At 37.8% G+C, this 15,876-nt stretch overlaps 1 protein-coding gene across 1 annotated transcript in view; it reads left to right on the top strand.

Annotated features, from left to right (window-relative positions):
• The first annotated feature begins 212 nt into the window (after nucleotides 1-212).
• LOC134365589 (phospholipid-transporting ATPase FetA-like) overlaps nucleotides 213-15,876 on the top strand; it is a 73,999-nt gene continuing 58,335 nt past the window's right edge. Inside the window, exons 1-2 of the mRNA XM_063081687.1 lie at nucleotides 213-246; nucleotides 9,410-9,468. Coding sequence (XP_062937757.1) covers nucleotides 213-246; nucleotides 9,410-9,468 — 93 coding nt within the window. The remainder of the gene's footprint in view (nucleotides 247-9,409; nucleotides 9,469-15,876) is intronic.

Raw genomic sequence — 15,876 nt, 5'->3', positions numbered from 1 at the left:
AAATATTTGATAAGGGACTTCTACTCAGAAAAAAGAACTCTTACAACTCAGTTGTAAAAGACAAACTATTTAGTTAAAAAATGGGCAAAGAATCTGAATAGAAATTTATCCGAAGAATATATATAAATAGCCAATAAGCACATGAAAAAATACTCGACATCCTCATTAGTCATTAGGAAATGCAAATCAAAACCACAATGAAATATTACGTCATGGCCCCTAAGATGGCTAAAATCAAAAACAGAGGTAATAACAAGTATTGAGGAGGATCTGGAGAAATTGGGACCCTCATGCATTGTGGATGGGATTGTAAAATAGCACAGCTGCCTTGGAAAATTGTTTGGAAGGTCCTCAAAAAGTTAAACATAGAGTTACCATTTAACTCATCAATTCTACTCCTAAGTATATACCCAAGAGAAGTAAAAACATGTTCATACAAAAACTGGTACACAAATGTTCATAACAGCATTCTTCACAATAGCCAAAAGGTGGAAACAAGTCAAATGTTCATCATAGATGAATGGATAAATAGAATGTGGTATATTCGAACAATGGAATATAATTCAGCCATAAAAAGAGATGAAATACTGACAAATGCTACAACATGAATGAATCTTGAAAGCATTATGCTAAGTGAAAGAAGCCAGTTGCAAAAGACCACATATTATATGCTTCTATTAATGTGAAATGTCCGAAATAGCGAAATCCATAGAGATAGAAAGTAGATTAGTGTTTGCCAGGGACTGGGGAGAGAGGAGAATTGAGAGTATGGTATGGGGTGTCTTTTGGGGGTGATGATACGTTCTGGAATTAATGGTGCTGGTTGCACATCCTCATGAAACCGCTCACTTTCAGGGGGTGAATTTTATGTTCTATGAATTTTATCTTGGAAAAAAAAATTGAGCTATTGCCGGGTTGTTTTTCTAGGACCTGGCACCAGAGACTCCTCTTATAGGAGTGAGTTAAGATCAAGATCAGACTCGTAGTCTGTAGCCTAGGATAAAATCTTTAAGGGCCAAAGAAGGAAATATCTTGTTAATCGTGGGAGCCATGAGCCAGGGAGGACCTTAGAGGGACAGAACAGCTTCAAAATAGACATTCAGTACAACTCAGAGGCAGAGGGGTTACTAGGGCCCACTCTCCGAGAGGACCAATTCTTTGGAGACATAGCCTAGGAATTACTAGAAGCATTAAGGGTAGAAGGCTTAGCAGCAGTGTCAACCTTCAGACTAAAGTCTAGGTTGCTTGGTATAATATCCAGGCTTAAGAGAACTGGGAAGCACTTACTCCATATCATACAAATGCATCTTCTCCAGGAATACTTCCATGTCCTATTTTCCATGACTTCCATTCCCTCTTCTGTGCACCGCTAACACTCTATGCTTACATGTATTACTGCCCTTATATTAGATTGAAATTTTCTTTTATATTTGCCTCCGCCACTAAGAATAGGAGTCCCAAGATGATCAGGATGATGTTTTCTTTTTTTCTTTTTTTCTTTTTATTTTATTTTATTTTTTTAATTTTATTTTGTCGATATACATTGTAGCTGATTATTGCTCCCCATCACCAAAACCTCCCTCCCTTCTCCCTCCCCCCCTCCCCCCAACAATGTCCTTTCTGTTTGCTTGTTGTATCAACTTCAAATAATTGTGGTTGTTATATCTTCTTCCCCCCCCCCCCCCGGTTTGTGTGTGTGTGTGTGTATGTGTGTGTGTGAATTTGTATATTAATTTTTAGCTCCCTCCAATAAGTGAGAACATGTGGTATTTCTCTTTCTGTGCCTGACTTGTTTCACTTAATATAATTCTCTCAAGGTCCATCCATGTTGTTGCAAATGGCAGTATTTCATTCGTTTTTATAGCTGAGTAGTATTCCATTGTGTAGATGTACCACATTTTCCGTATCCACTCATCTGATGATGGGCATTTGGGCTGGTTCCAACTCTTGGCTATTGTAAAGAGTGCTGCGATGAACATTGGGGAACAGGTATACCTTCGACTTGATGATTTCCATTCCTCTGGGTATATTCCCAACAGTGGGATGGCTGGGTCGTATGGTAGATCTATTTGCAATTGTTTAAGGAACCTCCATACCATTTTCCATAGAGGCTGCACCATTTTGCAGTCCCACCAACAATGTATGAGAGTTCCTTTTTCTCCGCAGCCTCGCCAGCATTTATCGATCATAGTCTTTTGGATTTTAGCCATCCTAACTGGGGTTAGATGGTATCTCAATGTGGTTTTGATTTGCATTTCCCGGATGCTGAGTGATGTTGAGCATTTTTTCATATGTCTGTTGGCCATTTGTATATCTTCCTTAGAGAAATGCCTACTTAGCTCTTTTGCCCATTTTTTAATTGGGTTGCTTGTTTTCTTCTTGTAAAGTTGTTTGAGTTCCTTATATATTCTGGATATTAATCCTTTGTCAGATGTATATTTTGCAAATATTTTCTCCCACTCTGTTGGTTGTCTTTTAACTCTTTTAATTGTTTCTTTTGCTGTGCAGAAGCTTTTTAGTTTGATATAATCCCATTTGTTTATTTTTCCTTTGGTTGCCCGTGCTTTTGGGGTCGTATTCATGAAGTCTGTGCCCAGTCCTATTTCCTGAAGTGTTTCTCCTATGTTTTCTTTAAGAAGTTTTATTGTCTCAGGGTGTATATTTAAATCCTTAATCCATTTTGAGTTGATTTTAGTATACGGTGAGAGGTATGGATCTAGTTTCATTCTCCTGCATATCAATATCCAGTTATCCCAGCACCACTTGCTGAAGAGGCAGTCCCTTCCCCAGTGAATAGGCTTGGTGCCTTTGTCAAAGATTAGATGGCAGTAAGTGTGTGGGTTGATTTCTGGATTCTCTATTCTATTCCATTGGTCAGTGTGTCTGTTTTTATGCCAGTACCATACTGTTTTGGTTATTATAGCTTTGTAGTATAGCTTAAAGTCAGGTAGTGTTATGCCTCCAGCTTTATTTTTTTTGCTCAGCATTGCTTTGGCTATTCGTGGTCTTTTATTGTTCCATATAAGTGTCTGAATAGTTTTTTCCATTTCTGAGAAAAATGTCTTTGGAATTTTGATGGGGATTGCATTGAATTTGTATATCACTTTGGGTAGTATGGACATTTTCACTATGTTGATTCTTCCAATCCAAGAGCATGGAATATCTTTCCATCTTCTTGTATCCTCTCTAATTTCTCTCAGCAGTGGTTTGTAGTTCTCATTATAGAGATTTTTCACCTCCTTGGTTAACTCAATTCCTAAGTATTTTATTTCTTTGGTGGCTATTGTAAATGGGCAGGCTTTCTTGATTTCTCCTTCTGCATGTTCACTATTGGAGAATAGAAATGCTACTGATTTTTGTGTGTTGATTTTGTATCCTGCTACTCTGCTGAAATCATTTAACAATTCCAGCAGTTTTTTTGTAGAGGTTTTAGGCTGTTCGATATATAGGATCATGTCATCTGCAAACAGGAACAGTTTGACTTCATCTTTTCCAATCTGGATGCCCTTTATTTCCTTCTCTTCTCTGATTGCTCTGGCTAGTACTTCCAACACTATGTTGAATAGGAGTGGTGAGAGTGGGCATCCTTGTCTAGTGCCTGTTCTTAAAGGAAAAGCTTTCAGCTTTTCCCCATTCAGGATGATATTGGCAGTGGGTTTGTCATATATGGCTTTAATTATGTTGAGATACTTTCCCTCTATACCTAACTTATAGAGGGTCTTTGTCATGAATGAGTGCTGAACTTTATCAAATGCTTTTTCAGCATCTATAGAGATGATCATATGGTCCTTGTGTTTGAGTTTATTAATATGGTGTATCACATTTATTGATTTGCGTATGTTGAACCAACCTTGCATCCCTGGGATGAATCCCACTTGATCGTGATGAATAATTTTTCGTATGTGTTGCTGTATTCTGTTTGCTAGTATTTTAGTGAGGATTTTTGCATCTATATTCATCAAGGATATCGGCCTGTAGTTTTCTTTTTTGGTTATATCTTTACCTGGTTTTGGTATCAGGATGATGTTTGCTTCATAGAATGAGTTTGGGAGATTTGCGTCCGTCTCAATCTTTTGGAATAGTTTGTAAAGAATCGGTGTCAATTCCTCTTTGAATGTTTGGTAAAATTCTGCTGTGAATCCATCTGGTCCTGGGCTTTTCTTTGTTGGGAGCCTTCTGATAACAGCTTCAATCTCCTTTATTGTTATTGGTCTGTTCAAATTTTCTACGTCTTCACGGTTCAGTTTTGGGAGCTTGTGTGTGTCCAGAAATTTATCCATTTCCTCCAGATTTGCAAATTTGTTGGCGTATAGTTGTTTATAGTAGTCTCGAATGATTCCTTGTATTTCAGATGAATCAGTTGTAATATCGCCTTTTTCATTTCTAATTTTTGTTATTTGAGTCTTCTCTCTTCTTTTTTTTGTTAGCCATGCTAATGGTTTGTCAATTTTATTTATCTTTTCAAAAAACCAACTTTTTGATTCGTTGATCTTTTGAATTGTTGTTTGGTTTTCAATTTCATTCAGTTCTGCTCTGATCTTAATGATTTCTTTCCGTCTGCTAACTTTAGGATTGGATTGTTCTTGTTTTTCTAGTTCTTTAAGGTGAAGTGTTAGGTTGTTCACTTGCCATCTTTCCATTCTTCTGAAGTGAGCATTTAATGCAATAAATTTTCCCCTCAATACTGCTTTTGCAGTATCCCACAGGTTTTGGTATGATGTATCATTGTTTTCATTAGTTTCAATAAACTTTTTGATTTCCTGCTTGATTTCTTCTTGGACCCATATGTCGTTAAGTAGAATGCTGTTTAATTTCCATGTGTTTGTATAGTTTCCAGAGTTTTGTTTGTTATTAATTTCTAGTTTTAATCCATTGTGGTCTGAGAAGATACATGGGATAATTCCAATTTTTTTGAATTTATTGAGACTTGATTTGTGACCTAATATGTGATCTATCCTGGAGAATGATCCATGTGCTGATGAGAAGAATGAATATTCTGAGGTTGTTGGGTGGAATGTTCTGTAGATATCTGCCAATTCCAATTGGTCTAGAGTCTTGTTTAGATCTTGTGTTTCTCTACTGATTCTTTGCCTAGATGATCTGTCTAATATTGACAGTGGAGTGTTCAGGTCCCCTGCTATTATGGTATTAGTGTCTATTTCCTTCTTTAGGTCTAATAGAGTTTGTTTCATAAATCTGGCTGCTCCACCATTGGGTGCGTACATATTTATGATTGTTATGTCTTCTTGATGGATCAGTCCTTTTATCATTAAGTAGTGTCCCTCATTGTCTCTTTTTATGGTTTTTAGTTTAAAGTCTATTTTGTCAGATATAAGAATAGCCACTCCAGCTCGTTTTTCTTTTCTGTTTGCATGGTAAATCTTTTTCCATCCTTTCACTCTTAGTCTGTGTGAATCTTTATGGGTGAGGTGGGTCTCTTTTAGGCAGCATATAGTTGGGTCCTGCTTTTTGATCCAGTCAGCCAGTCTGTGTCTTTTAATTGGGGAATTTAAGCCTTTAACATTAAGAGTTGTTATTGAAAGGTGTTGATTTATTCCTAGCATTTTATTGGTTGTTTGGTTGTCTTAGGTGTCTTTTGTTCCTTGCTTTCTGATTTATTGTTTGGTTTCTTTGTTTGTTGGTTCCTTAGGTTGTAGATAGTGTTTTTGTTAGCTTGTTTTCTCTTCATGAATGCCATTTTTATTGTACTAGCGGGTTTAGATTTTTCTTAGGTTTTTATGGCAGTGGTAGTTATTTTTCAGGAACCAAACCCAGTACTCCCTTGAGGATTTCTTGTAAGGGTGGTCTTGTGGTAGTGAACTCCCGCAGTTTTTGTTTGTCTGAGAAATATACTATTTGCCCCTCATTTCGGAAGGATAGCCTTGCAGGGTAGAGTATTCTTGGCTGGCAATCTTTGTCTTTTAGTATTTTGAAAATATCATCCCATTCCTTTCTAGCTTTTAGGGTTTGTGATGAAAAGTCTGATGTTAACCTGATTGGGGCTCCCTTATAGGTGATTTGACGCTTCTCTCTTGCAGCTTTTAAGATTCTCTCTTTGTCTCTGAGTTTTGCCAATTTGACTATGACATGTCTTGGAGAAGGCCTTTTTGGGTTGAATACGTTTGGAGATCGTTGAGCTTCCTGGATCTGAAGATCTGTGATTTTTCCTATACCTGGGAAGTTTTCTGCCACTATTTTCTTGAATATGTTTTCAATGCAATCTCCATTTTCCTCCCCTTCTGGAATACCCATGACTCGGATATTTGAGCGCTTGAGGTTGTCTGATATCTCTCTCAGATTTTCTTCCATGTCCTTGATTCTTTTTTCTTTCTTTTTGTCTGCTTGTGTTATTTCAAACAGCCCATCTTCAAGTTCAGAGGTTCTCTCTTCAACTTCGACAAGCCTGCTGGTTAAACTCTCCGTTGTGTTTTTTATTTCGCTGAATAACTTCTTCAGTTCAACAAGTTCTGCTACATTTTTTTTCAGGACATTGATTTCCTTGTATATTTCCTCTTTCAGATCCTGTATACTTTTCCTCATTTCATCATGATGTCTAGCTGAGTTTTCTTGTATCTCATTCAGTTTCCTTAGAGTTATCACTCGAAATTCCTTGTCAGTTATTTCAAGGGCTTCTTGTTCTATAGGATCTAGAGTATGAGATTTATTAACTTTTGGTGGTGTACTTTCTTGATTTTTTGTATTTCTGGTGTCTTTTTTTTGGTGTTTATTCATTGTGGCAGGGGGTTTCACAGTCCACCGGTTTGAGACTAATGACTAACTAGGATGTTGCTGTGGTTGCCAATTTGGTATGGCTCCCGCCGTGACTGCTCAGTTGACCTCTAGTGTCTTGTGTGTGTGGTTGCCTCGGGTCTTGGGCTTCTCCGCGGATCCACCTTTCTGGTCAGCTTGTACTCTGCTGGGCTGGTGGATCACGTACCACAGGGTGTGTGATCTCTGTTGAGCTTTCACTTTCTGTACAGGACTTCTCCCCGGTCCGTGTGCTCTGGCCCAGGCTGTTAGATCGTGCAGTGGCGACCCCACAGGGTGTGTGGTTTCTGTCGAGTCTCCGCCTCCCTGGCCGCACGTCTCCCCCCTCTGTGCACACTGTGCTGGGCTGGGGTGTGTCTTCTGCACCCCTCGTCTATCAGCTGGGCCTTCAAGACCCTGCTCAGCACCGCCTCGCCCAGGAAGTCTACCAGGTTTCTGCTAGGCACAGACGACCGGTCTCTCTGGGTGCCTTTGTAGCACTGTGTAGATCTTTCTCGGGTCTTGTTCACCTTTGTATCCCCCCGGTATAAACCGAGTCTAGTGCCCGCCTGCAGCCTGCTCTCCGGCAGGTTCAAGCGGACCTGGGAACTCTCCTATCACACTATTCCCAACCAGAAATTCGTTACGCTTTTTTCCAAACTGGTGGTCACAGAGATGGTATCTGCCTCCCAGTAACAGGAAGTTTACCGGGGCCGGAGTCCAGGGTGTGGTGGAGTGACAGTCGGCCCGCCCGTACTTCCTAGCCCTCCCCACACTGGTCGGGACGCCCCACACCCCCAGCCCCGCCAGAGAACCGCGGAGGGAGTGGGAGAGGAGGCCGGCCCGCAGGGTCTGGAAAGCCCCGCGCCAGGCCAAGCAAATGGGCTCAGTGATGGCCGAAGGATGATGTTTTCTTTATCTGGTAACTTAAGGACCTAGCAAAGGCCTGACCCCTGCAAAGAACTCAGTAAATACTTGTTGAACTGGGGAAGACTTGAAGAGACAACAGCAGTACTTCATTCAGGACAGAAAGATATAGTGATTATTATGTGTGTGTGTGTGTGTGATATATATATATGCACACACACACACACACGTACATATACATATTTAAATTTTTTCATAAAATAACATAACAGGCTCACTATAATAGTTTGTAACACCTCTATGTTTTGATGTGATGATTTTGTCATGTATTGTAGATATCAGGCTCACTTCTCCTACACTAAAGTCCCTTGAAGTCAAGGATTCTGTCTTTTCTTATTTTTTTTAAGTATAGAAAAAAATTTATTAGAAATATGTTGAATACATTTTGAAATATAGCTCAGTATTTCCAAACAAAGTAAGTTGGAAGAGGAGGAGGGACTCTACACCTGGAGACAGATGACTGGTCACAGCCTGTCCCTGGGGTGTTGCAGGAGTCAGCCTATGGCTCACATTTTATGCAGGGCAGAGGGGCAAGGGCTGGCCTTGACAGTTGCTTTGCTCCTCCCAGGCTCAGCTCAAGGTCAGGGCTCAGCCCCCCCGGCCTCTTCAGGGATGGACTCCTGGAGAAAAGCTGCTTCCTACAGAGGCTAACAGTAAGGAGTCCAAGAGGACTGTCTTGGACAATAGCTAACATGCCTTTGCATGCAAGGTCTTGGAAAAAGGGCAGCAACTGAGATATGGGGGTATCAATAACTCAGCAGGGGTCTTCCCCCTTCTTAGTGCTGGGGCCTTGGAGGTAAATCTGATTAGTTCAGCAGGCCGAGGATGTGCTCTGGCCCAAAGACAAGAGGTCCAGTTGGCCACCACTAGGAGCACTTCTCTGTGTCAGCAGAAGCATGCACAGGGTCAGGGCTCCCCTCCAGAGCCCACTTCAGCCCTCAGAAGTCAGCCTTGGAGTCACATGTCACATGCAGTTTACTAACAAGCAATGTAGAGCCATCTGCTCCACTGAAGAACAGCTGCTGCCAATGGGTACCCAGGTGGGCCAGGAGGCCTAGTTCTCCTTGGCCAGGGCTACCAGTTTGACTGGGAGAGAATAGATGGTAGGTAGATGAGGCTAGGCACTTGACTTAGTCAAGTAACCATACCTGAAGGTAATCCTTAAGTCAATCATATGCCCAGCTTTGGTTTCTCAACAAGGAACCAATCCAGCTTGTAAACCCCAGAGTACTGAATAGACAGGGACTCTGTCTTACTCATCTTTTTATCCTCCCACAGCATCCAGCACACTGGATAGATGCTCAGTAATGAGTTTTTATTTAAATTTAGTTAAGCAGGTTTAGGAAAATCTGGCTTGGAAAAGAGCCTCATATATCTTAAGACAAGGTGCTAGAATTGACTTATGAGGAAGGGATGGGTTTCTGTGTTTGGCAGTAAAGTTGGTATAGGCCACCCTGTTGTCTGTGGAGGCATACTGTAGGAAGTACTAGAAGCATTAATGGTGAAGAATTCAGGAGTTACCTGTCTTGTTGCCTCCAGCAAACTTGAACACTTGAGGATTTCCATTTTATTATATTTTTTAATTCTTTGAAAAAAGAGACAAAATCTTGTTTTTAGACAGATATCCTCAGCAAGAAAGGGTAAGGCTCTAGTGAAGTCATCACTAGCAGCCAGCATCCCAGAGGGACATATACAGACGGACATCCTTCTCATCATTTCTCTCCTCTTTTTTCAGGACAAGAGAGATATCTACAAGCCAACAACAGAGAACTCAACACAATTTTTGGATATCCAGTGAGTATTTTAGAGAATTTCAGAAGGGGGGTGGTGTTCTGCTTTGCAGGGGGAGCAGGAAACTCACTGTAGATGTGGATCCTACAACATAGATTCTACTTTCTTTCAGGCTCCTATACAATTAGGGCTGGTTCAGTGAGGGCTCAGAAACCAAAATTACTCCAGTGACCTAAGCTCAGGGGAGAATATGTCTCAGATTTTGAGTTTATATGAAACTCCTAGAAAGGAAATATTGTAGTTTTTTCTTGCACAAGTGAAAGCATAGTTCTACAATTTTCTGTTTTCACTTACACATCTATTTATGACAGCACATATAGATCTACTACTTCATTCATTTAATAGTGGCATTGTTTTCTATTATATGGATAAAACTTAATTTATTTAACCAGTCTCCTACTGATGAACATTTGAAATATCTCTAGTGCTTTGCTGTGATAAATGGTCTTGAATTATATATTTTTGGCATATTTGTGTGAATATATCTTATACAAGTTTCCTAGAAGTAAGTTGGCTGGGCCAAAAGCAAAGCACATTATGAATTACAATACATATTGCCAGATTGCCCTCCCAAAAAAATTATATTCATTTACATTTCTACTTACATTAGAGACTGCCCATTTCTCCACATTCCTGCCAAACTGGTTGTTAGCAATCTTTTTCATCTTTGCCAGGCTCTTAGATGAAAAACGACATCTTTTCTTAGTTTTCAGTGTGATTGATAATCCTTTTGTGTCAACTGGCCTTTTGTATTTCTTTTTCTGAAAACTACTTATCAATGATCTTTGCCCATTTTCTATTGAATTGTTCATTTTCCACTTATTTATTTATGAATAAGTAACTCATAAAAAGAAAATTCATGTTCCAACACCCCATTCTTGCCCACTTCTGCTTCCCAGAGGGAACTGCTTTTATTAATTCCTTGGCATTCATCAGTGCTTCTTTGTGCAAATAAATGCAAATATAAATATGTATTCTTATTCTCCCACTTTTTTATACTAATCTTTTTTTTTTTTTTAAGATGACCAGTAAGGGAATCTTAACCCTTGACTTGGTGGTGTCAGCACCATGCTCTCCGAAGTGAGCTAGCCAGCCATCCCTATATAGGGATCCGAACCTGTGGCCTTGGTGTTATCAGCACCACACTCTCCCAAGTGAGCCACAGGCCAGCCCTGCTACTATTCTGAAACAATATATCCTGGAGATGGTTTCATAATCATAATTTCATAATAGCTTTTTCCTCTTTTTTCTCAGCTGCATAATATTTCCTGTTCAGGTTTAATATACTTTATTTAACCATTTCCTTGTAAATGGATATTTGGTTTGTTTTTAATCTTTTATAATTATAAGCAAAGTTTTTATATATATGTTATTTTATGTATATGAAGATATATATATATAGACAAGGGTACTTCAAAAAGTTCGTGGAGGCCGGCCCGTGGCTCACTCGGTAGAGTGCGGTGCTGATAACACCAAGGCCACGGGTTCGGATCCTATATAGGGATGGCCGGTTTGCTCACTGGCTGAGCGTGGTGCTGACAACACCAAGCCAAGGGTTGAGATCCCCTTACCAGTCATCTTTAAAAAAAAAAAAAAAAAAAAAGTTCGTGGAAAAATAGAATTAAAAGATAATACAAATCTTTCCATGAAACTTTTGAACTCATTATCTTTTTTTTTTAGGAATTTATTTTTTAAGTGAAATATATTGGTTGTACATATTTATGGGGAACAGAGTTATATTTTAATACATGTATACAATGTGTAATCATCAAATCAGGGTAGTCAGCAAACTCATCACTGCAAAAATTTATTGTTTCTTTGTGATGAGAACATTTGAATTCCTCTCTCCTAGCCATTTGAGAACATACAATAAATTATTGTTAACTGTAGATGCCTAGCACTACTGTACACCACTAAAACTTATTTTTGTATGTTCTCAAATGGCTAGGAGACAGAAGCTCAACTCACTTTGTGAATAGTGCTGCAATAAACATGGTGGTGCAGATATCTTTTTAGTATGCTAATTTCCTTCCCTTGGGAAAAGTACCCAGCAGTGGGATTGTGAAATTAAATAGTAGTTCCATTTTTAGTTTTTTGAGGAACCTCCGTACAGTTTTTCATAATGGCTACACTAAATTACATTCCCACCAACAGAGTATAAGAGTTCTGCTTTTTCCACATTCTCACCAGCATTTATTTTTTGTCTTTTTGATAATAGCCATTCTACCAGGTGAGATGATATCGTATTGTGGTTTTGCTTTGCATTTCCCTGATGATTAGTGATGTTGAGCATTTTCTCATATACCTGTTGGCCATTTGTATGTCCTGTTTTGAGAAATATCTACTCAGGTCAATTTTTAATTGGATTATTTGTTTTTTTGCTGTTGAGTTGTTTAAGTTCCTTGTATATTCTGGATATTAATCCCTTGTTCGATGAATAGCCTGGAAATATTTTCTCCCATTCTTCTGGTTGCCTTTTTTGCTCTGTAGATTGTTTCTTTTGATAACACAGAAGTTTTTTAGTTTTAGTTTTGTTTCGGTTTTTGGTGGCGGGCTGATAGGGGGATCCACTTTTTAGTCTGATGTAATCCCGTCTGTCTATTTTTGCTTTTGTTGCCTGTGCTTTAGATGTCTTCTCCATAAAATTTTTGCCCAGACCAATATCTTAGAGTGTTTCCACTATGTTTTCTTTTAGTAGTTTTATAGTACCAGGTTTTACATTTAATTCTTCAATCCATTTTGAGTTGATTTTAGTATATGGTGAGAGATAGGGGTCTAGTTTTATTTTCTCCATGTGGATATGCAGTTCTCCCAGCACCATTTATTGAAGAGGCTGTCCTTTCCCCAATGTATGTTCTTGGCACCTTTGTGAAAGATCAGTTGGCTGTAGATACATGGATTTATTTCTGTGTTCTCTATTCTGTTCCATTGGTCCATGCATCTGTTTTATGCCAGTACCATGCTGTTTTGATTACAGTAGCTTTGTAGTATATTTTGAAGTCAGGTAGTGTAAGGCCTCCAGCTTTGGTCCTTTTGCTCAGGATTGCTTTGGCAATTTGGGGTCTTTTGTAGTTTCATATGAATTTTAGGATTATTTTTTCTATTTCTGTGAAGAATATCATTGGTATTTTGATAGGAGTTGCATTGAAGCTGTAGATTGCTTTGGGTAGTATGGTCATTTTGGCAGTATTAATTCATCCAATCCATGAACATGAGATGTCTTTCCATCTTTTGGTGTCCTCTTTAATTTCTTTCATCAGTGTTTTGTAGTTTTTATGGTAGAGATCTTTTACCTTCTTGGTTAAATTTATTCCAAGGTGTTTTATGTTTTTGGTAGCTATCGTAAATGGGATTCTTTTGACTTCTTTTTCTGCTAGTTCATTGTTGGTGTATACAAACACTACTGATTTTTGTGTGTTGATTTTGTATCCTGCAACTTTACTGAATTCATTGATCAGTTCTAAGAGTTTTTTGGTAGAGTCTTCAGGTTTTTCTCTATATAAGATCATGTCATCTGAAAACAAGGATAAATTAACTTCTTCTTTTCCAATTTGGATGTCTTTTATTTCTTCCCTTGCTCTGGCTAGAACTTCTGGTACTATGTTAAATAAGAATGTGAGGTACTGTGTTAAAAAGAATGAGGGCACCTTTGTCTTTTTCCTGTTCTTAGAGGAAAAGCTTTCAACTTTTTCCTATTCAGGATGTTAGCTATGGGTTTGTAATATATAGTCTTTATTATGTTGAGATATTTTCTTTCCATACCATATTTGTTGAGAGTTTTTATCATGAAGGGATGTTGAACTTTATCAAAAGCTTTTTCTGTATGTATCAAGATGATCACATGGTTTTTGTCCTTCATTTTATTGATGTGGTATATCTCGTTTATTGATTTGCATATGTTTAATCATCCTTGCATCCCTGGGATAAATCCCGCTTGATCATGGTGTATACTCTTTTCAATGTGCGTTTGAATTTGGTTTGCTAGTATTTTGCTCAGAATTTTTACATCTATGTTCATCTGGGATATGGCCTGCAGTTTTCTTTTTTGTTGTTGTGTTCTTGTCTGATTTTGAAATTAGGGTGATGCTGACCTCATTGAAGGAGTTTGTGAGAATACCTCTGCTTTAATTTTTTGGGAAAAATTTAGGAAGAATTTTTTAAAAGTTTGGTAGAATTCAGCAGTGAAACCATTTGGTCCTGGGCTTTTCTTCATTGGGAGACTGCTGATTACTGATTCAGTCTTGTTACTCATTATTGGTCTGTTCAAGTTTTCTGTTTCTTCTTGGTTCAGTCTTGGTAGATTGTATGTGTCCATGAATATATCCATTTCCTCCAGATTTTCCAATTTATTGGCATATAGTTGTTCATAATAGTCTCTAGTGATTCTTTATATTTCTGTGATATCAGCTGAAGTGTGTTCTTTTTCATTTTTGATTTTCCTATTTGGTTCTTTTCTCTCTTTTTCTTTCTTAGTCTAGCTAATGGTTTGTTAATTTTGTTCATCTTTTCAAAAACCAACTCTTGTTTCATTGATCTTTTGTATGGTTTTTTTGGGTCTCTATTTCATTTAGTTGCTCTGATATTTATTATTTCTTTTCATCTACTTATTTTGGGATTAGATTGTTCTTGTTTTTCTAGTTCCTTGAGGTGTGTTAGGTTATTTATTTGGAATCTTTCTACTTTTTTGATGTAAGCACTTATTGCAGTCAACTTCCCTCTTAGTACTGCTTTTGCAGTATCCTGTAGGTCTTGGTATGTTGTGCTTCTATTTTCATTTGCTTCAAGGAAACTTTTCATTTCTTGTTTAATTTCTTCTTTGACCCATTGGTTGTTCAGGAGCATATTGCTTAATTTCAGTGTTTGTATAGTTCCCAAAATTTCACTTATTATTGCTTCCTAGTTTTATTCCATTGTGGTCTGAAAAGATACTTGATATGATTTCCATTTTTAAAAAATTGTTGAGACTTGATTTGTGGCCTAGCATGTGGTCTATACTGGAGAATGACCCATGTACTGGTGAGAAGAATGTATGTTGTGGAGTTGTTGGCTGAAATTCTGTAAATGTCTGTCAAGCCAATTTGATCTATACACAATTTAAACCCAGTGTTTCTTCATTTATTTTTTGTCTAGATGATCTGTTCAATGATGAGAGGGGGTGTTGAAGTACCCAGGTATTATTGTATTAGGATCTATCTCTTCCTTTAGATTCAATAATATTTGCTTTATATATTTGGATGCTCCAATGTTGGGTGCATATATATTTACATGTGTTATATCCTCTTGCTCAACTGATCCTTTATCATTATACTCCATCCTTGTGTCTTTATAGTTTTTGGTTTAAAGTCTGTTTTATCCAATATAAGTATAGCTGTTCCTTCTTGGTTTTTTTTTTTTTCCATTTGTGTGGAATATCTTTTTCCATCCATTCACTATTAGTTGATGTGTGTCTTTACAGGTGAAGTGAGTTTCTTTTAGGCAGCATATAGTTAGATCTTACTTTTTAATCCATTCAGCCAGTCTATATCTTTTATTATTTTTTTTTTATTTATTTATTTATTTATTTTTTTAATTTTTTTTTTCAGTCTATATCTTTTAAATGGAAAATTTAATCCATTTACATTCGAGGTTGTTATTGAAAGATATTGCCTTACTCCTGATATTTTATTAATTTTTAAAGGTTGTTTTATATATCTTTTGTTCCTTTCTTTCCCTTTTATTGTTTGTCTTTGGTGGTTTCTTGTAGTGATGAGATATAATTTCTTTCCCTTTTTCATTTGTGTATCTGCTGTACCAGTGAGTTTTATTTTTTCACATGTTATCATGATGGCAGTTATCATTATTTTGCTGCTAGAAGGAGGACTCCATTAAGGATTTCTTGTAGAACTGGTCTTGTTGTGGTGAATTTCCACAGTTTTTGTTTGTCTGGGAAAGACACTGTTTCTCTTTCATTTCTGAAGGATAACTTAACTGGGTATAGTATTCTTGGCTGACAGGTTTTTTTTTCTTGCAGCTCTTTGAATATATCATCACACTCTCTCCTGTGAAATCTGCTGTTAGTCTGATGGGGATTCTATTATAGGTGTCTTGATGCTTTCTTCTTGCTGTTTTTAGACTTATCTCTTTGTCTTTTACTTTGACAGTTTGACTACAGTGTTTCTCAGAGAGCACCTTTTGGAGTTAAATCTGTTTGGGGATCTTTGAGCCTCTTTGATCTGGAAGTTTATCTCTCTCCCAATACTTGGGAAGTTTTCAGCTATTATTTCATTAGATTGGTTTTCAATGCCTTTTCCTTTCTGTTCTCCTTCCAGAACACCTGCGATGTGGATTTTTGTACACTTAAATTATTCCCATGGATCTCATAGGCTTTCTTCATTTAAATTTTTTTTTTCCCAACTGGGCTATTTCAAAAAG

This window comes from Cynocephalus volans, chromosome 17, assembly GCF_027409185.1.
Source record: "Cynocephalus volans isolate mCynVol1 chromosome 17, mCynVol1.pri, whole genome shotgun sequence".
Classification (NCBI taxonomy): domain Eukaryota; kingdom Metazoa; phylum Chordata; class Mammalia; order Dermoptera; family Cynocephalidae; genus Cynocephalus; species Cynocephalus volans.
This window is presented reverse-complemented; position numbering and strand designations above follow the sequence as displayed.